Here is a 21,917-nt window from a genome sequence, read left to right as displayed (position 1 = left end):
TTTCTTTACTTTTTATTCCATTTAATAATGAATGAAACAAGAGAGTCAGATGATTCTTTGTAAATAAAATGTTTTTTATTGAATTCAAAAATTAAAAAAATTCATTTAACACGGTTCATTGAGAATATACACACACATATATTTATATATTTATTTATATATTTATATTGTTGAATTTACCCAGTTCTTTGAATCTTTGGGCTGAAGGAAGGACACTTACTCGGTGTATAAATGCTCAATCAACAATCCTTTATTTCCATACAATTTTCACACTTTGAGCATAACAACCATCCGGATGGGGAGAGATGCGTAAGAGGGTCACAGCAAGTCTCAAAATGGCGATGTATTCCACAGCTTTTTATAGTTTTCTACTAGCCCCCACCTGGTCGTAAACCTAAACATTCACACTCTCTTATCTGTCGTGGCGCCTAAGTTATGACCTCGGGCTCCCTGTCTTTCTACCTCCTACAAGGGTGGGGGCACAGAATGTGGTCTGTTTCTTCTTAATTTCGGCACAAGGTCTTTTGCACACAACATTCTCAGAGAGTGATTTAAGCAGTCTGACATGACAAGAAAACAGTGTAAAACATTCACAGCAGATAAATGGTGGCGCCCACTTGTCTAACAGAACCCAAAGGATGGTCACATTCTTTTAATCCCCAGAGATATACTTGAACTTTTGTCTATCCTTCTAACAAAATATACTGAGACATTTGGTCTAATCATACTATAAGAAAATGCAAAGGGGGTCATGTTCTTTAACCTAAAGATGTAAGGAAAACTAAGTTACATATTTTGCACACATCCTAGACTAAGGAATATAATTATGTTCTACAGCTGTTTAACATAACTCATCTACCTTGACTATGGGTATAAGAGAACCTAATTCAAAATACTGATTTCACAATCCCCCTTTGATCTCTCCTTTTTTGGAGAGATCACTTACAACATACATTCTAGGGTGGAAAAGTGGTGTCAACTATTTCCCAGTCTCCTAGTATTTGTGCTTCACACAAAAACACACTTCCATCGCTGGATTTCCTCTGCGCTGTCACTTTTAGAGCTTGGCACGCTCTCTCCATCCCTCGAGTTGTCACACGTCCAACGCTGCTGAAGATTTAAGGCAGAGCACGTCGTACACCTTAGTTGTCTTCCTCAATGTCAACGATGAATCTCTCATTTTATTTAAAATCATGCTGTGGGAAGTCTCCTCTTGATCTCCTGGAAGCTCAGTAGCACAGCTCTGTGTGATGTCCGCTGTGGTGAAGGTGATCTCTGATCCTCCTGAAGCCTCTCTCCTGGCCTCAGCTCCCATCTGGTGGACGATCCTCTCAGCCACTCCTTCTCGTCATGGCACCTCACGATATCTACAGATTAAAAAAATAACACTCCTTTCCCCACATGGCTTCCACCATGTGTCAACTCCCCAATGAGACATGTACAAGAATGTTGCACATTCTCTCTAAAACAATCTCCAGGGTTTCCCACTTGGAGCAGCCATACTCCAACCTGTAACCCTGGGAAAAAACATTAATCACCAGTTACATGTTCAGCCTATTTAATTCCCAGCTCCACCTGGAGCCTGTATCCTGGAAGACAAATCTGTTAAATCAAACTTCACATTTGCAACCAACTGTAGATCATAAGAGTGATAAAGTATTCAGCATGAAAGACAAGTATCATGTACAGGTTTTCTCCAATCATTAAATCACTGTTATTGCCATAATTTGTCCCAAATCATGAATCATCCCAATTTATTACACAATTTAATCTGTGACTTCCCTTAAACAATGTCACTCCACCCATTTTATCACTATGAGCTCAGTAGTGGCTAGCTAATAAGTTCATATTCAACTATTCCATAAACACTGCATCTTATTTGTTTCCTCATGTCACTTGTCTGTCTCTGCTGCGAAGGATCCTCATATATCTGTGACCTCGTCTAGTGTCTGTTACTTTCTCTGTAAGAGACAGAAAACCAGAACACCTCTCTTCCCAGCTCTAACAATCTAATGTTGCTGTCTACTGATCTTTTGGTGATTCAGAATTTGTTTAGAATATTCAGAATGTCCCAAGGACTTATCCTAATTTAGTGTATGTGTGTGTAAGCGTGTTTGCATTTAGCCTGCTGCACTCAAGGCATTTCCTACACTTTATCAGTCCGGACTATCGCCGAACGAAGCTTATGACCTTCAAAAAACCGAGTGCCAACTCATTATAAGCACATTTGCAAGATATGTATAAAAATGATTAAAACCACTCATTCTAATAAAAGACATAAACAAATTAGCCATTTCTAATTCTAACATGTGTCCATTCAATGAAGCTAGAAAATTAAAAGAAAAGGTTAGTGACCTCATATCTTAGAAAGTATCAGACTTTCTCCTATCCAGTGTCGTTGCTCCAGTCTTGTTATTCTGTGTTAGGGAATGAAATCAATTTAATTGTCATATTAGATCTGTTCAACTCCTGGCTCCGCCCAGAGCCTGCGTCTTCACAATCGTCTACAAACAAAACCTGTATTATTATGAACTTCACTTCAACATGAACTTGTTGACTACTTTTGACACCTGTAGATAGAAGATTAACATGGGGTTATAACAATCACTGTAATACAAATGTTAATATGTCAATAGCTTCAATAAATGTTCAATGCAATGCTTGTTATATGATTCTGATGTAACAATAATGCTGATGCTAAAATAACAGTAAAACACACCCTTTTTATCCCTTACTAACCACAGCAGGGGCATCTATGTTTTAATTCAGTCATGAAGCTCACCTGATTCATCACTGAGCCCCACCGGCACTGGCATTTGACAGGGTGGCGCTGCATATTCTTCCTTTAATGGAGGGATTGGGAAGGGGGATTGTTTGTGGACATTTACTAATCCTAAAGTCGGTACCGTTTTTGTCTCAGTGTCAAGTCAGTTAAAACTTTTAGTCGTCAGTCCATCACAGTCCAGTCACATGCATACATTCACACACATTCATGATATTGCTGATAATGGAGTCTCACACGCAACCTATTCGAGGCTCCATCACCAGCAAGATGACGTCATCATTTTAAAGGAAAAACAGTTCCTTGTTTTTTGGACTGGATTGACTCGCTGCAATCCTTTTAGGCTCAGGACTTCTCATGTGATCTATGTCCCATATAAGTGAATTTCTCCAGAGCCCATTATAATCATGGAGAAAAATACTTTGCAACTGTTTTCAGTAAGAATATTTTATAGCGCTTTAAAGTCCAATCTCTCAGGCCTGGATTAAAGAGCTGATTTGTTAAATCAGGAACTCACAGAATACCAAAATATCACCACCGGTGGATCACTCCTCTCAGATGTTCTTATTTCAGTGCACTGTAACAAAAGCAAAAACAAACGTAACCAATAAAATACTCATATAATAACAAATACTGGGGCCCATTAGAAACCTGTCCAAGCATAAAACCACCTTTCTCTCTCTTAGAGAAAGAAAACAATTCAAACCTCACTGATAAAATCAACCTAGTGTTAAGCGAAACCCAAAATCAACCAAAACTTCACCAGAAAGTGATAGGTTACGAGGCAGGGTGCACCCCGAACAGGTCACCAGTCTATCACCTAGAAACAAACAACCATTTACACTTACATTCACAAATAATTTAGAATCATCAATTAACCTAGCTCTAACAGCTGCATGACTTTTCACTGTGGCAGGAAACCAGAATACCCAGAGAGAAACCACTGCAAACTAACCAGACAGTGTAGGAAATACAGGGAAGCTATGATTTCCTGTTGAATTTTGTACAGATCTTTAAAGCCTCAGGCAATTGTGTTAAATACACCTGGGATACTTACGTAAATCCAAGGGCTGGCCCCCTTTTCTCTTTTTTAAATTTTTATTTTTTATTTTCAGTGTGTTCCTCCTTCAATTAAATCCCAATCACAAAAATGTGGTGCCCCGAAATAAGGCTCACACCGTTAATTCATCATTTTCACTCTGTACCACTGTTCCTTATCAGGCTGTGTGAAGCACAGTAAACAATTCAGTCAAGGCCTTGAGCCATAAACAGACATCACTCACAGACATTGTTTTCATAACCAAACTGCTTTAGACCCTGTCCCCTAAATCTACACAAATGCCCTCTGGGTGACATGAAATGCATTTAACCAATAAACAATCAATGGCTTCTTGTTGTTGTAACAGATTCTGTATTTGGACGTTTGTGTGCAGCATTTTGCGTATCAGCATAGCATTTGTTAGCAAAGCATTCTTCATTGCATCAGCGTGTGTGTATCACTCTTCATTGCACAAACGTGTGTGTGTGTGTGTGTATGTGTGGATCACTTCTCAGTGAATTGAATCAGCATTTCGATTTGTGTGTGTGTGTGTGTGTCATTTCTCAGTCAATCAACGAGTGCATATGTGTTAATGTATGCGTTTCTCTTAATTCTCAGTCAGTGTGTGTAGATGTGTGTGTTTGTGTGTGTGTTTGTGTTCATCACTTTCCTGTTCTGGTGTTCTGGGTAAACCAGGGCCTGAAGCGCGCTCTGGGGTCCTGCCTCCCCCTTTCCAGTCCATTTGCATCCCTTGGTGCTGCTGCCCAAAGTTCTGTCCATACTGGTTCTGGCCCCAATTGAGGCAGTCCTTTTCTCCAGTGTCCTGCATCTTCTCCTTGTCCAGCTCCTCCTGAGCCATGCTCAGTTTCTGCTCTGATGTCTCGAGCTCTCACTGAGGGCAGAAACCTCAGAGTCTTTTCTGTACACGTCAGATTGAAGTTTATTGATGTTTTCCTTGCTTTGCTCCACGGCCTTCTGCAGCTCTGCTGTTCGGCTCTTCTCAGAGGTCAGCTCCAGGCTGAGCCCCGACACCTGTGCCTTCAGCTTATGTTCTTCTGGTGCTTTTGTCCAATCTGAGGTGCCTCCTGACCTCAGTTACTCCTCGTGTCTCTGGCACGCCCTTTTTGCTGCCCGATCATCCGTGTTGGTCCATCACTGTCCTGCACAGTTTTAATGCAGAGTTGTTAAGGTCAGCATTCTTTTGCTCGGCCTCACCTTTCATCCGGGCTTAATAGGCGTCTCGTCACAGCTCTGTCAGCTGAAGCCGTCTGGAAATCCCCCCGTGTAGTGAAACGGGCCTTGGATTTAACGTTCTCCGTCTCCGCTGCATGAGATCTTTTTCCTGCAGCACTGTTGACATTCTCAGGCTGTTGTTGTGAGTCCAGCTGCTGTAGCATTTAGTCAGGGTCACATCAAAGATGGTAGAAGGGAGAGCAAAGGTAGTAGAGGGGAGAGCAGGAGTCCAGGTCAGCCTCGGCTTTCCGGGCCGACAAAGCAGCCTGTAATTAAGCATAAAGAGAAAAAACAAAAACAAAACAAAAACAGACGAACAGGAAAATGATGTTGTTTTGGCTGTGTTATTCAGAGAGGGGGCCAGGCCCTGTGTCAGCCTTCTCCCCCCCTTTTTTTTGTTTTTTCTCACAATATAATCAAGTCATAACCCACCAAGTTGACAGGACAACACAGGTACACGTTAAAATTCTTTAATAATTCAAAAAAGTAATTTTATTTCATTCAATAATCACTTATATTAAGAAAACATGTCACAATTTGACTCTTTTAACCACTAAATTTATTATTTCATCACTGGTTTTGTCATACCAGTGTCTGTCTTTTTGAAGTTAAGTTATTGTCCTGCAACCCAGAGAGTTTATTTGTTAGTAGTCGATAAACTTTATCATTTAACAACATGTGTATGTTAAGTTTTGCTGCTTTAACCTTGCTGGAAACTCTTCACGTGTTCATGAATGTAAGCTGTTTCTTCATTGCGTGTGTGTGCGTTTGTGGGTGGGTTATTTTAACTTTTTTATTTATTTTTTCTCCAACAAGGCATTTCTCTAATTGTGTGTGTTTTTAATTTTGTTTCCCAAATTTTGATTTCCCACCTTAAATAACAGCATTCCATGTCTTCAGCCAGGAATTAGAGCTTGCTTGTGAGATTCAGGGACACATGGTGTCAAAAACAATTCAGTGAAAAACTTGCCTGAAAATTTCCAGTAATGGTAACCGATAACTGGAGGAGAAGATGTCCTTTAAGCTTCTTTTCAGGGTGAGGACAACGTAAGAGGTCAAGCTGTAAAATTTTGAGCCAGAGCTTGGCCTGTCTGTCGTCCCAATTTTGTTAGTCTATCCTTTTGCCGCTGTACTCAGGTTTCCAGGTTGAGAGAAATCCACCTGTATTAAGAGACTAAAACATTCATTTACTATTTTTTCTTAAAACATCCATTTGGTTCATCTGCCTAGATTTTACTCTCTCTCTCTCTTGGTGCATAGTTCACACAGTCAGGCAGTTGCCTTTTATGGGCATGCAGATTTCCGGCCACCGACACTCACCCCCAGCAGCCACCAAGCCATCTCTCCTATATCAAAACCCAGCCAAACATCAAACATTCACCGTAGTCATTCAAAAACTGTATTTATAATATTATAATCAACAAAATCAGCGTTTTAATTACAGGCATTTATCATTGTTTGCAAATCATACTTATAAAACTCAATAACACACTAAACAGGAAGTCCTCTGTGGGGTTCACAGCAGCCACCTCATTTGCATGTTCACACACCGTCTAAACTAGCTCGCAGCGCGCTATCGTCACACACAGCCTCGTTTCACACTCAACTCTCTATTATATTACAAAGACGTCTTATATTTACAATCACTCCTTCTTTATCACACAACTCCTTACTCCCCTTTGCCACAGCTGCAACCTCTAATTTTTCTCTGGCGCACTCCCAGGTCGCATGACCTGCAGCGCCCTCAGCAACTCCTCTCTCTGCCTCTCAAAAGTTTTCCACTCACCCTGCACACCTCCCTTTTCTATGATAGACTGAGAACCCAACATTTTCACACCACTGCACACCTTTAAATTCTCCAAATGATTTCACAGTTTGCAACAATTCACGACACCGTCTCTTGCCGCAATTTCTGCACAACACAAACACTTTTAGACACAAATTATTCTGTTACTTTAATTAACTCCCGTACTTCAGGCAAGACGCCGACTCTAACGGCGCTTTCACACAAACTACACACCTCCGACTCTTTTTCTCTCTCTCTCCTTTTTTTTTTTTTTTTTTTTTTACACCACAGAGCAATACACCCAATTCAGCCCGTCTATCTCTATGTGGCTCCAAATACCCTCTTTATTTAATTTAACACTCGTCAGGGGACAGGCAAACAACAATTTCAACCACTGAAACGAGGAATACAACCTTTTTCAACCTTTTAACCTTATTTAACCTTATTTCTCTGACTATTCTTAGAACTCAACCTTTGTTCGCAAAATGTGTCTTGTTCTATGTTCTCCTCCAGAATAAAACGTAAACCGTGATTACACAGACGTTTTCAATATTATTCTGTGGCTATGCGGGAGTCCTCAGTTCCCAAGTCACCACCTCGGCTAACCAGACGCCGCTGGACCTGACTGCGCGTCCACAGGCAGGAGGGTTGCCACACCATGAACAAAACCAATTTCCACAGGTCCACTAGGCATCAACCTTTGATCCTAAAATGTGTCTTTGCTCTAATGTCCTCCCATTCACACATTAACCGTCACTGTTACCGTGTTTATATTTCACACAGAAACACAGCAATTGCGTCTCATCAGCAGTACACAGAAACACAGCAAGCGCGTCTCACCAGCGCTTGCTGGTGAGACGCGCTTGCCCCCCTCTGAGGGGGAGCTCAGAGGGGTGAGCTCCCCCTCTGAGCTCACCTTTGAAAATGCAAGCGCACCATAAGTTAGACTCTATTTCACCTCTATTTCATATTCTATACTTTGGCCGCGTTTTGAAAGTTTTTCCACATTTCTTGCAACAGAAGCCAGTCATAGACAAAATTAATTATGTAGGGTAAAAGTGGGCTGCACTCTAGTCTCAACGTAGAATATGATTAGTATCTTGCTAGAGCCAGTTCCTTTAACACACTGGATTTCTAGTCTCAACGTAGAATATTATTAGTATCTTGCTAGAAAATTCCTTTAACACTTGAATTCAGCCTCAACTTATGTTGTTAGTATCTTGCGCCGAAAACCAGACACCGACAATTTAATGTGAAAATACGTGTAACCCAGTGAACAGATTAATTTGGAAAGCCCAATATGCACATTTGGTATTTATAATACAACAGGCTGTGCTTACCTTTTTATGTTTGGACCGGTCCTCCGTTCGCTTTGTCGCACGATCTCACCACAGGCCAAATCTGCCCCTCCTCAGCACACCAAAAGATCCGGGTCACCGGCACCAAGTTGTTGAATTTACCCAGTTCTTTGAATCTTTGGGCTGAAGGAAGGACACTTACTCGGTGTATAAATGCTCAATCAACAATCCTTTATTTCCATACAATTTTCACACTTTGAGCATAACAACCATCCGGATGGGGAGAGATGCGTAAGAGGGTCACAGCAAGTCTCAAAATGGCGATGTATTCCACAGCTTTTTATAGTTTTCTACTAGCCCCCACCTGGTCGTAAACCTAAACATTCACACTCTCTTATCTGTCGTGGCGCCTAAGTTATGACCTCGGGCTCCCTGTCTTTCTACCTCCTACAAGGGTGGGGGCACAGAATGTGGTCTGTTTCTTCTTAATTTCGGCACAAGGTCTTTTGCACACAACATTCTCAGAGAGTGATTTAAGCAGTCTGACATGACAAGAAAACAGTGTAAAACATTCACAGCAGATAAATGGTGGCGCCCACTTGTCTAACAGAACCCAAAGGATGGTCACATTCTTTTAATCCCCAGAGATATACTTGAACTTTTGTCTATCCTTCTAACAAAATATACTGAGACATTTGGTCTAATCATACTATAAGAAAATGCAAAGGGGGTCATGTTCTTTAACCTAAAGATGTAAGGAAAACTAAGTTACATATTTTGCACACATCCTAGACTAAGGAATATAATTATGTTCTACAGCTGTTTAACATAACTCATCTACCTTGACTATGGGTATAAGAGAACCTAATTCAAAATACTGATTTCACAATATATATACACTGCCAAAGAGTGTGGAGACAGCAAGGGCCCCACATAGAGCAAGCAGTAATTAAAGGATTGGGCATTAAAACAGTGTTGCAGTGCTAACAATGCCACATAAAAAAAAACAGGCTTTATTGACAGAACAGTTCTTATTTGCTTTTCAGTTCATTTTCTTTCTTCAAAGGGGCAGCAGTGCCAAAAATTCTGTCCCAGTGGCTGAAGAAAGGAGCATAGTTGGTGCTCGGCCTCTGGTGGTGCATGTCATGCGCTGGTGCTCCACCCAGCAGCCCCAAAGGCACCAGGTGGTTCAAGGTCCATGGCAAGTCATAGCCTATGTGGTCTTCAACAGACATCCAGATGCTAAAAACTGTAATGCACCATGTGGTCAGCGGGTGACAGTTTAGAAGAATTGGATCATAATTGCTCCAGAATCCCACCGTCATCAGCTCTGGGATGCTGAGCCGCTGACTTGACCATGAGAAAGGTGCTATGTATTCATGGTGGACTGCATGGATCCAGCGGTAAAGCTGAGGATGCTTATGATGCATGAAATGCCAAATAAAGTACTGAGTGTCAAAGAGGAGCAGTACAGCCAGCATACCAATAAACAGTTCATATACTGTGGGAGCATCTCGTGGCAGTGGTGGTGCAGGCATAATGAAAATACCAATTATTACAGCTGGTAAAACAAAGAAGATGTGGTTATAAAAAGTGACCATGAAGTTGTCACTCATCATTTTCAAAGTTGGCTTCCTGTTTGGTTGGATCTTGTACTGATGGAATAAAGGCACCTTTTCTCCCAAGAGGTCCAACACAGAAAAAGGTAAGCTGAAGAAAAAATAGCTAGAAAAGGCGAGTAGGACGGGGAAAAATGGGGATGAGATGAGAGGCATATAGTGAAAAAGTAAATAATCCCAGAATGGCTGCAGAAGATGGTCTGAGCTCCTGCAAGGCAAGAACTGCAGGTAAGGTTCAATGATGTTCAGCATCTTGGTGTGATACCAATGAAGGCTGCTTGTTGTGCAAGTCTTATGATTCAAGACAAGGTTCTGCCTTATATAGAGGTGTTTAACTGGAGGGGCTTTGCTCGCAGTCACACCGCCACCTTTTTTTCCCCCGAGCAGCTTAATGTACAAAAAATGCCATATCAATGCCAAAGGGAACACCAACGGTTCAATGAATGCAAGAAAAGAAGGCAAAACAGCCTTTTGTAAATGTCCTAAGCTTTTTGGTGTCCCAGTTTGGAGAATATCTCCTCATCTCACAATAAGCTGATTGTTTTCTTTGTTGACAATATAACATATAATGGTGTCATCTCATTTAGAGGAAAACAATCAGAATATCAGAGTATTTCTCTGCTTTTTTCTGCCTTTCTGTTGCTGATACATTAAAAAAAAGATGACTAAAGCTGTGTATACCTTTTTATTGGTCACTTTGCATCTTCCTATTATGCTGGTCAACAATCACATGTCTGATGAAATATATGCACCATATACTCTATGTACTCTATATACTATTGTATATATATATGAAATTATTATTATTATTATTATTATTATTATTATTATTATTATTATTATTATTATTATTATTATTATTATTATTATTATTATGGTGTCGACTTAAACCTTAAACACATAACCGTAGCGTTTACGCGAATAAAGTAATGTAATTTCTTTTAACAAAATAAATATGTGCGCAATATTCTAAGTCTAAGTCTGTGTTTTCCTCCTCACACCCAGGTGGTTCATTCAAACAGTACATCCAGTGCCATTTGGCGCTATTTGGCGCGTGCCCGCCTCCTTGACCCACATCTGCAAATTGGACAGGGAAGGAGTCAAGCCTGTAACATTTCCTCAGGTCAGCGTCCGTTTTTCGAGATTGAGAGTTAATTTGAAAATGGTCCGACTCTGTAGTGAGTTTTACAGGATCACAAAGCTTGTGAATGATGAAGTACTGACTGCCAGGTTAGGATCGATCTTCAGTTTTCTTTTTCTTCAGATGTGCTATTGTTTTTGTTTGTTTGTTTAACAAAATGAATTCTGAAGACAAAGACCAGGCAAGTGTTTGACTCACAGTAGGAATATTTCAAGGATTTTTTTTGGTTGTCTTGATGTTCGGAAACGGACTTATTTCTCTTTTGTTTAGTTCGTTGTATATTTCGCTCTTACACTCATTAATGGCTCAGTGAAAAGCTGGAGTGTTATCTGTGCGCAGCGATTAATTGAGATGTGTGTAAACATACATGTAAATATAGCATATAAAGGAAAGCAGAGTTCACTCCAAAGGAGATTAAAAGTCTATCATATTTATTCTAGTTTTCTATCCAGGTATGCTTTTACTGCATTGCCTGAACAATGAAGTGCCGTTCGGACTCTTTTCAGATGGTGTTGCATGCTGGAGCCAAATCATTAATTTTGACAAGATCTTAAACGCCATTGGCCGAAATACAGCTGCAAACCAGGACACAGCCTCCGCCGTGTTTTACAGACGACTGTAGACACTCACTGCCACTCTTCTGTCCTCATTTATACATATTAAAGACAATTTGAACCGAAGATTTCAAAGTTTGATTAATCACCGTCAGACCTGTTGCCACTGATTTTCAGTCAGTTCTTGTGTAGTTTTCCCACACCTCAGTCTCTCCCATGCAGTGGTGATGAGCTTAAAGACACTCCACACCATGGCGATCCTATGTCAAGTTTTCAGCTAATCGCTAATGTTGGTGTAAAACTACAATTTTATGCCTAGCAAACTGTGTCATCTTTGTCTTTTATTGGTAGAGCCAATTTAATAAATGGGGGGGAAAAAAAATGTTTTTTGCTACAAGCTGCTAGTAACAAAGTGCCTAACACTTTTTCCAAAAGACATCTAATTCCCTTAAAGGTAGTTTTTATATATTTGAATGATTCATATGTCGATATTAATATTGCTTAAAAAATTAAAGCTAACAACTCAAAAATGTATTCCTCTGTAAATGGATGGGACTGAAATTAAATGAAAAAGAGGGGAATGTCCAAAGTATGGAGAGTTGTTTCCCCAATATCACCTTAAAATTACAAGAAAGTCTGCCTCCTTGAAAGTACACATTAAAAAAAAATGAGGGATGACTTGAGACTTTTGCACAGTCCTCTGTGCATTTTGGCTGTAGATTGCTGTTACAAGAGGGTCAACAGGGTCAGCTAGATTAGACTAACTAGGTTAAGTTTAGTGTTTAATCTGTGTAATGAGACCAACTGACCTCCATACACTTTAAGTCACTGGGTCAATCCTGCTAATGCTGCCCTTTCTTCGCCAGATGACCTCTGAAAATAAGATTCTAATCTTAAGGAACATTTAATACTGCAATAACTAATATAATATTGCAAATACCAGGACACTTCAATGTAATTTAATGTTCTGTAAACTGACCTTATGGCTTTAAGGAGCACAAAGTCCTCTAACTGAAATCATATTTAATCTTAAGAGTTTAAATACCACATTGTAATAATATTAATGGTTCTGACACCAAATGATCACAAACACAGAATTTATTGTGGAAAAGGACAGTTTCATTGAAATAATGATTTGTGTATTGTAATGATTTGTGATAAAAGAATGCAATGAGGCTCTTCTTCACCAACTACTTCTTCTCAGCGGCTGCCTTCCTCGAAACCGTTTTGTTGGAGTTGGCATATTTCTGTCGATCATTTCTGAAGAGAAAGGAGAATGAAACCTTAAATTTTTTAAAATCAGAGTTGTTGTTTTTTTTAAAAAGAAAGAAAGAAAGAAAAAAGAAAAACTAATCCCATAAAATTTTAATTATTAGTTCCCAGGATATGAACCTTAATGTAAGTAAGTACCTGCTCATTTTGACTTTGTTTCTACACCCCTGTCCTCCCTCCCAGTGGCTGGTGTACGTGCCTCTCGTCATCATGCCTCCACAGCTGATGCATGGCTTTCCATTGCCATATGGCTGCAAGAGCAAACACAGTTTGGATGACATTTTGTTATCATTTAGAGCCTAAATCTACCATGCATTTATATTCCCAGATGTAAGCAAATACATTTTTAATGAAAAATAATTAATTTGCAACTCAAACAGAGCCTTTCCTGTTATACATCCACTGATACTTTACCTTGGTTATTAGACTTTATATTAGACTTTCAATGAGCAGACTGTAAGGTTTATACTAATATACAGACTGACAAGTAAGATTTAATGAAATTTCAAATCTATAGTCCACCTGTTCTTTAGCACAGAAACCACAAATCATCCGCGTGGCGAGTTCCATGGGGTGGTCCTGGTTCTCATCGTGGCACACATCGCAGGGGTAGGTCCGACCACAGCAGGGAAACCTGAAAAAATGGGTACAAATCTTTCACCGACTCCCACGTGCATTTATTAAACCTCTTGTACCGACACATAAAAAAGAGAAAGGTCAGAGGGAGGACAATACCTTAGCCAGCGGTGGCTTTGTTTGAAATGTTTGCATGTTCCTTTTTCTGGCAGTGGCTTCCCTTTTTGCACAGCAGGATCTCTTAATGTCTTGTAACTGACACCACTTGACCCTGCACAAAATGAGAAGGCAAAACAGACACAGTAGTTTAGCCCTTGTGGTCTGATGAGGCGTAAGTTTATTTCAGTGTCTATAAATGCTCATGCTTAATCGAGTAGCTTTAGTTTTTTAAACTGTTGACATATCCTTATATTACAATGATGTCATATGTAGATGAGCTCTGACCTGTTTTATTGGTGCGAGGCTGAATGTAGTGAAATTTAGTGCTCTCAGCCAGGATGCTGAGTTTGGTGTGGCAGTTTTCACAATTAAACTCCTTTGTTTGTCCATAGGCAAGGTTCTGATGAAAAAAACAAACAAACAAACACACAAAAACACAGATTTGTTTTCAGTTGCATGAAATTTCACAGCGCAGCTATTCTGGTATGTTAAGCATAACATGTTTCGTCACCTGCACTGGGCCCTCCTGGGAACAGCTGAGGCAGCCCACAGTGAGTTCACACTCCTGAAGTACTAGGTCCACAGCTGTAGTGTTTTGGAGATCCAAGTAACCCAGGACATCACTGTAATGGTGAAGCATGCAGGGTCTGAATGCTGCACTTATGCTTGTGGTACAGTTTTCACACTGAGCCGAGCAGGGGGTCCTTCCAGTGAGTGTCAGGTCTGCAGTCACCTTACACCTGTAAACAGAGTTAGAATGTTAGAACTGTGGATGAGCTCGCACTCTGAAAAAACAAAACAAAAAACAGTGTCTAATGCTTTCTTATCTTCATTACCTGTTACACTGAAGAGAAACAGTAATTTGCGGGGCGACTACAGTGGCGGTGTTCTCTCCCAGCATCAATCCCAGCAGCTTTACCTCTGTGCCTCGGCGAGGGTCGCTGATCTTAATGTTCTCTACCAGATGACTCGTCTCCTCTTTCTCTGTCCCTTCATCACCACCTAGATTCTCCTGCTGCACCAACTTCCCTTCCTCCTGTGTCATTTCAATATCCTCATCTCTGTCTGCAGCAGCAGCATCAGACGCAGGCTCAGATGTTTCAGACACAGTTACCTGGAGCTCCTGATAGGGTATAAACTACAGTCCAGCTTTTTCTAAATCAATGTCTTTTTTCAACTGCAAAAAAAAAAAAAAGAGCAAGAGAGAAAGAGATCTTGCAGGTCATTTTGATATATATACTGAGCTTGAAACACAATGATTAGACTTCAATCTCACCTGCCGGGCTCCTTCAGTAAACAGCCTCTCCAAGCTGCGATCCAGCCAGCGAAGAAAAGGCCTGAAAAGCAGCTCTACCTTTCCCATGAGCTGATTGGTCGCATGCTTGGCTTGAAGCCACTCCAACGATGCTTGCTGTACATGCCTATTTAGCAAAAGATTTTGTAGAGATGACTGCAACAGCTATCAATGCAAAAAACACATAAAAATGAACCACAACTACGTTTACCTCGCCATTACAGAAGGCAGATCCTGGTCCAGGGGTATATCCAAAGTAAAAATCTAAGAAAAATAAATAAATATCAAAATGATGACAAACTGTTCTTTCCATGACAATCATTCTTAGTGTGGTATATTAGAGAAACTGTGGTTTAAGAAGAAGCAGCGGTCCTTACCTCTTGTGGGTAGTTGTCTGGAAAGCTCACCATGATGTCAATTTCTTTCAGATCAAAAGGCTGTAAGTTAAAATGCAACATCAGAATAAATTTCCAGGTAAGACTGCAATGAACTGCTCTGTTCATTTTTTCAACCTGATAATATTACCAAAGTATTAAAGTTAGCTCATTAATAATTGTGAATTGTGGCCTAAATTGTGATCAGACTGGACTTTTAGGTCTTACAGCAGTTGGTAGCTTACAGACAATTTAAAGTAGTACAACTGTAAATATACATGCTTAAATAAATAAATAAATCTTTAACTCTTTCGCATTACAACAATTCAAGCTTAGTGTTTCAGTTTAACACTGGGCCTGAATTATCTTGCACCAATTACCAACTGAATTAAAATTTACTGTGTGAGCTTTCATGTTGCCTTATGAATAGAAACAAACTTCAGTATTTGTTACTCTGTGACATCACTGGTCTTCTGTGTTGCTCTCAATTAAGGAGAGAACTTGCTTACAAATTAAAACAGAGTTGTACTGTATTAAGAGAAGTGATGTCTATATGGGTTTTCCCACTAAGCTCTTGAAGAACAAATGAAGTGTTTACCCAGTCTGGATCTGTGGCCTCTACAGTTGCACGGTAATAAGTAACTTTCCCATCACTACGTTCCTGAATAATCAGCTGATCTTTGGGAAAACGCTTCTTCAGCTGACCAATCTCTGTGTCTCGTAGCTGTTTGGCGATATCCTCTGTCATGTCACTCAGCTTCACCTCCTGAAGGACGCTGGGGTGATGCACTGGTTGAATTCTCTGTTCAGCTCTCGTCTGATTACCTGGAACAGGCTGGTCATCCAGTAGGGCTAACTGTGGTGGATGCCAGAACCGACATCTGTCTTCCATGGTGCAGTGTCCTGCGATGAAGTAGCGGCATGTCCGGCGGACAGGTGATGGCCTGTGGCCCACTGATGCAGCTGGGTAGGATGTGCTGACGGTTTCCTTCCCATGAGCTTTGCCATCATCTCTTACATGCAGAAATTTACACTTTTTCCCAAAGTTGCAATGACGTCCTTGAGAAAAGAAGCGGCACAGCTGCTGTGCTGGAGTTACTCCCTCTAAACCACCTTCTTCCATCCTCTCTTCCTCACTATTCACCATTGTTATTAATACCTGGATGAATGAAAACAAGTTTCAGACGGGCTTGGCCTATTCTACTAATACAAGCCTTCATTAAACTCAAGAAACAGATCATACAGTGCTGTAAATTACAGGTGGGTGGATTGATATCGATAGTTTGTGCAAACACCACTCACTCCTTTCAAGCACCCTCGTCCTCCTCCCTGCTATGCTGTGATTTGTTGTCTTGCAGTCATGGGAGTGAGAATAGTCATCATGATTGTTACATTGACATTCAAATAATATATTAGGCCTATTGTAACGTGTTAATTACTTGAGTTGACCGGAAAGAAATATCTCAGACATGAAATATGAAAATATCTGACTAAAATAACCCTTTTATGTTAATTTTCAAGGGTTTTTTTTTTTTTATTTAAACAGCACGTTAAAAACAAAACAAGTCGACACAAAGTCCTTTTGGGGCAAGTTTGTTTACTTTCCGGGTCTCAAAAGAAAAAAAAAATGTTTCAAAACGCTGTGAAATGTGTTTTGTTGTGTTAACTGACAGTGGAAAGCAAAAATCACATATTTATTTGTCATTAAAAAGCATTCAGATTAAGCATATGCATTAACTTCATTAATCCACACACGTTTCTCCCCTTCATAAACTGGGTGTCAGTATTTGTGATACCGGCCTATTTTTCCTTTGTATTGGAACACTGCCAAATTCTACAGTATCAGTGGTCTTTCGTTTAAATAAAATAAACTCTTTCAAGCCATGAAAGACGTGCACATACACGCTATGGTGAGTTCTGAGCATCCCCTGCGTCAGGGGATGGACTTTAACCAGTTTTATATGTCAACTTGACCTATTTATTTTTTCTGTGAGCGTAAGAATGACAACGAAGTTAAATGCTTTTGCTGAAATTTGTTACACTTGACCTGACCGGTGTCTTTTGACCATCTCCACCACTTACAGCTATAACTAGAAATCACCCACCGTTAATGCGATATCATAAATAGTATATGGGCAGTATTTCTCTGTCATAATTACTAACTTAGCAGTAAAAAGCTAGTCAACATCGAAAATGATACAAAACTCAAACGTTCACGATTTAGCTAGCAAAGTTAGCTAAACTTTACGTACGACTGTACGTATGCTAATGTTTACTTTATAAAGGAGTTAATTAAAAAGACGAAATTACCTCGTTTATGCACGGAGTTTCTCGTAAAAGCTTGTCAAGCGTGATAACGACAAGTACCAGTCTTAAAAAAACAAAAACCCTCAAACAACCCTTTAAGGCTGCTACATATCAGGTGACTGCACGGTCAGCGATACGTGCTATAAAACGTCTTAACCGTGGACTGTAAAAACATCAGCGCAAGAGTTATGCGTCATAATATGCGACAAAAAGGGTTTTAATACTATTATTCCTCGAAACGTATTCGAATAATACATATAGGCTCCAAAATAATATGCACATATAAAAACTGGTGCCAGGGACGGTAAATAAAATATTTCTAGGTAGAAACAATTAAATAAAATCAAAGGAAACAAAAATAAACTTGAATAAATTGTCAGTAGCTGTTCTGGAGCCTTTGAGCACAGGAGAACAAAGCTAGCATGGATAATCCTGAACTGAGGGGCTAAAAATGAAATCCAAAACAGCTATACAGTGAAAACATCATCCGCTGGTAACATCTTTTGTTATGAAGGAAAGCATCTGATAAGTAAATGGACTTTGTGGTGGGGCTATCTTCCTCTTCTGCCTTCTACAGTATGAACTGCTTTAAATACGTATGACCTTGTATTTAATTTTAAATATATTTATTTTCCTGTAAAGACCTGATAGTTGTTTCTATGGTTTTTCAGATTTTTTTTAAATTCCCATTCTCTTTTGTCCTATATGTCTCTTCTTTAACTCATCTGTTTTTATTGCTAGACCTGTGCAAGACGTCACAGTATTTATTTTATATAAGTGAAAATGAAAAAATACACCAACCAAACAGGAGATGCAGCATAAACAGAAGACAGAATAATCACCTATATGTCAACAGTTCCTGTGTGGAGAGCTATAAGTTACCTGTTGCACAGGGTGTATAAATAATTTATTGTACCTGGCTGCCACTTGATACCACACAGACAGAAAAGCCTAAGCCGACACACACATGGAAAAAGTGTTTGCCAAAGCTGCTGTTTCTGGCTGAAGCACCTTCATTCCTCAGACACCTTCACTGTGTTTTTTTTCTTTTTTTAATTCATCATGGATCTTGTAGAAACCAGTGTAGATATTTGGATGAGTTGGTCAAGAGAAATGTCTTTGCTGCAGCCTCTGTGGGACAGCCTGAGGCTCAACTACACAGACTATTTGCGATCTCCGCTCTTCCCCATTGTGCTGACTGTCTCTTCATACTTTGTCTTCTGCATCCCTTTCCTTCTTTGTGACATAATGGGGGATAAATGGCCGTGGGTTCAGCAATTCAAGATACAGCCGAGCCGTCGACCAACGGCCTCTGCATTGCTGCACTGTGCAGGTGTCACCTTGTACAACCATGTGTTTCTTGTGCTTCCAGCATCTGTGGCCCAGTGGGCGTGGAGGCCACCCGCCGACCTGCCAGACCAGGCTCCGTTCCTACTGGAGCTGATCGCCGGGGCGATAGGCAACCTCCTGCTTTTTGACTTGCAGTACTTCATTTGGCACCTGCTCCATCACAGGATCCGCTGGCTGTATGTCACCTTCCACGCCATCCATCACAATTACTCGTCTCCCTTTGCTCTTGCGACTCAGTGTCTTGGTGGCTGGGAGCTGGTTACAGTGGGCTTCTGGACCACCCTGAATCCTGTGATCCTGAGATGTCACCTGTTCACTACATGGGCCTTCATGGTGTTGCATGTGTATGTTTCTATAGAAGATCACTGCGGCTATGATTTCCCCTGGTCCACATCTCGTCTGATACCATTTGGCATCTACGGAGGGCCCAGCAAACATGACGTGCACCATCAGAAACCCAATACAAACTTTGCACCGCACTTCAGTCACTGGGACAAAATATTTGGCACACATGCTGATTTTAGTTTCTCCTCAGCTACGAAGTAAACTATTGCAAGCAGTGAGACGTGTGTTTTTGTGCTTCTTTTTCAAATCATGTGCCTGTAAAACATATTTGCACACAAATAGAGCAAAATTACTGTCAGTACTGTGTTGATAGTTTTCTGTGTCTTTAGTGACAGTTGCCAATTCAATGAAAATGTTAACATTTGAACTATGTGCATAATCTAAATGTGTGGTTTCTAAACTTTGAAAGTGATCTTGAGCTTTGGGCATGGCTTATCAGTTTCTCCCTTATATGAATCCTTGTGTTTTCAGTGCATGTTTATTTGAAACTACAACAAGAATGTATCTAGCAATGCAATTGTGTAATCCCGAGTCAAGTAATGTGACTCTGTGTTTAGTTGGTTCTTTTTGTGGTTATTTATTCTGACTTTATTCCCAGGGAAACAAAGAAGTTTTCATTATTTTTAACTTTACTTATCTTTATTTATCTTTAAACTTTCATGCAGGCAAAAAAATTGATGTGACAACAGATAAACATCAGCTGCTGCAGTATTTGCTCACAACAGTGTTCTGCTGATATACTGTATTCCTAATGGTTGTAATTTAATAAATTTCTGTGTAAAAGCCACAGCAAAAGGTACATGATATTTTTAATGACCTGATTAGAGATGCTTCTATTTATTTATTTTTTAGAAAGAAATTATCTTTTTAAATTTTAAACATTGCTCCTCCTCTGTTTTTGAGATCACATAACCTGACTAGTAATTCCACACTTGAAATGTTTTAAGTATGAGAGTCAAGGATGAGAATTAAACCAGGAATGTCAAGCATGGAGCCCTCAGGAAACAGCCAGCCTGATAGAAGGTCAATTTTGGCCCATTGGATGGTTTTGTTAAAGTGGAAAAACTGCTTATTAGAGCAGTGAAGGTAGTAAAATCTGCTATGATGTATGGTTTGGAGATGGTGGCGTTGACAAAAAAGACAAGAAGCCAAGATGGCAGCTCAGGTTGAGCAGTGTGGAGACAAATTTAGAGAGGCAAGGCTGAGATGGTTTGGACATATGCAGAGGAGGGATAGTGGAGGAGAGAGGAAGACCAGAGATAAAATGAATGGATTTAATGATTGATAAGGTGAGATGAAGACAGATAATCTGCTGTGGCAACCCCTAAGGCGACCAGCCAAAAAAAGAAGAAACAAGAGCAAAATTGAATGGGGAACATAAAAGTATTTTAAATGTAGACAAATGATAGGAATCATAAAGATAAAACACTCGACAGTGGATCTATAAAGGTACAAAACTTTCACATGTTAACTGTTTCAGAAATGGTTAGCTTATTAGATGCTACTTATGTATTTGCACTTCTTTACTCATTAATAAAGAAGACCTTTAGAGGATTATATGTTATTATGCAATAGTTGTACTACAATGTGTAGTTTGTGGCCTGTGAACTAAAATGAGTTTGACAACCCTTAATTAAACAGTCACTGTATTAGATGCACCTTACTAGTACTGTGTTTAGCACATTTTGTGGCAAGACTTGTAATTCTTTGTGGCCTAGATCTAACAAGATACTGCAAACACTCTTCAAAGAGTTTGGCTCGTGTTTACTTGATAGCATCACACTGTTGTTGCAGATTTGTCAGCTGACAAAGGTGGCACTTATGCGGTCTTCTGTCACTGATGTATGGCATATTCAGGTCCTGTTCTACATGCTTTGGTTGTAACAAGTGGTTGTTTAAGTTACTGGTGCATCCCTGTCAGCTCATTCAATCACTGCATAATTTCTCTTTTTCTGGCTGTTTTCTATTAACCCAAGAAAGGTTTGTGTGTGAAAATCCCAGTAGATCAGACTAACAGAAATACTCAGACTAATCCAAAACAACAAACATAAAATTGAACAGAATAAAATACAAATATCCTGTACTGTCCCTCATTGGCAAAATGCAGGTTTTCTAGCAGCAAGGTGACAGGCAGCTGGAGCATGCAGCCTGTCACTTTAATCACCTTTCTGATGCTCAGTTTGAACTTCCGCAGGTGGTGTGTGAGTTGCTGCCATGTGATTGGTTGATTAAGTATTTGCGTGAATAAGTTGTTGAACAGGTGTACCTAATGAATTGGCCAGTGTGCGTATTCTCCATGAGGTGTCCGCAAAGGCGGTACAGGGGCATGCATTTTGGGATGCACATTGTCCTGTGGAAACATGCAGATAGAAAAATCTGATCCATGTTGATTCAAACAATTATGTCGGCACAGCAAGTTAAAAAAAAACAAAAAAAAACACTGCCTATCTGATTACTGACTCAGTTTAAAGGGCAGATAAAACAGTATAGATCCACCTCTACACAACCATGCCACGTTCAGAGTTACTCTATCATGTAATAGAGGCTGATTTCATATTTGCATTAACGAGCAGGTGTAGAAGTGTACCTAACAAAGTGGCGGTGAGTTTATATCATACCACTAGATGGCAACTAGCAGCTTTATATATAAATAAAATTGATATCTCGGGTTTTTAACATTTGCTACATTTGCTACATTTTTATCATTTGTAACACAATAATAGCTTCTTGGCCAGTCACCATTTTGGGGGCGTGGTTAACTTGTGTGTTTGTGCAGGGTGTGTTGTCG

At 40.0% G+C, this 21,917-nt stretch overlaps 3 protein-coding genes across 3 annotated transcripts; 1 reads left to right on the top strand and 2 right to left on the bottom strand.

Moving 5' to 3' along the window:
- Window positions 1-9,032: 9,032 nt before the first annotated feature.
- ch25hl1.1 (cholesterol 25-hydroxylase like 1, tandem duplicate 1) lies at window positions 9,033-10,171 on the bottom strand. Its single transcript, XM_085165282.1, has one exon. The coding sequence runs from the start codon at window positions 10,007-10,009 to the stop codon at window positions 9,170-9,172; it is 840 nt and encodes a 279-aa protein (XP_085021408.1). The 5' UTR covers window positions 10,010-10,171; the 3' UTR covers window positions 9,033-9,169.
- Window positions 10,172-12,532: 2,361 nt separating this feature from the next.
- Window positions 12,533-17,587, bottom strand: LOC146515531 (uncharacterized). Its single transcript, XM_085166116.1, is given in 12 exon segments — window positions 12,533-12,712; window positions 12,863-12,975; window positions 13,247-13,358; window positions 13,460-13,571; window positions 13,745-13,859; window positions 13,971-14,199; window positions 14,296-14,636; window positions 14,736-14,880; window positions 14,965-15,017; window positions 15,131-15,190; window positions 15,726-16,286; window positions 17,438-17,587. Coding segments are annotated over 11 exon segments (1,899 nt in total). The 5' UTR covers window positions 16,275-16,286; window positions 17,438-17,587; the 3' UTR covers window positions 12,533-12,642.
- A 109-nt stretch (window positions 17,588-17,696) lies between these two features.
- On the top strand, window positions 17,697-21,856 carry ch25hl1.2 (cholesterol 25-hydroxylase like 1, tandem duplicate 2). The gene has a single exon (XM_085166121.1). It carries the CDS (start codon window positions 18,497-18,499, stop codon window positions 19,328-19,330), a length of 834 nt encoding a protein of 277 aa, XP_085022247.1. The 5' UTR covers window positions 17,697-18,496; the 3' UTR covers window positions 19,331-21,856.
- Window positions 21,857-21,917: the final 61 nt, after the last annotated feature.

This window comes from Neolamprologus multifasciatus, chromosome 7 (assembly GCF_963576455.1).
Source record: "Neolamprologus multifasciatus chromosome 7, fNeoMul1.2, whole genome shotgun sequence".
Classification (NCBI taxonomy): domain Eukaryota; kingdom Metazoa; phylum Chordata; class Actinopteri; order Cichliformes; family Cichlidae; genus Neolamprologus; species Neolamprologus multifasciatus.
This window is presented reverse-complemented; position numbering and strand designations above follow the sequence as displayed.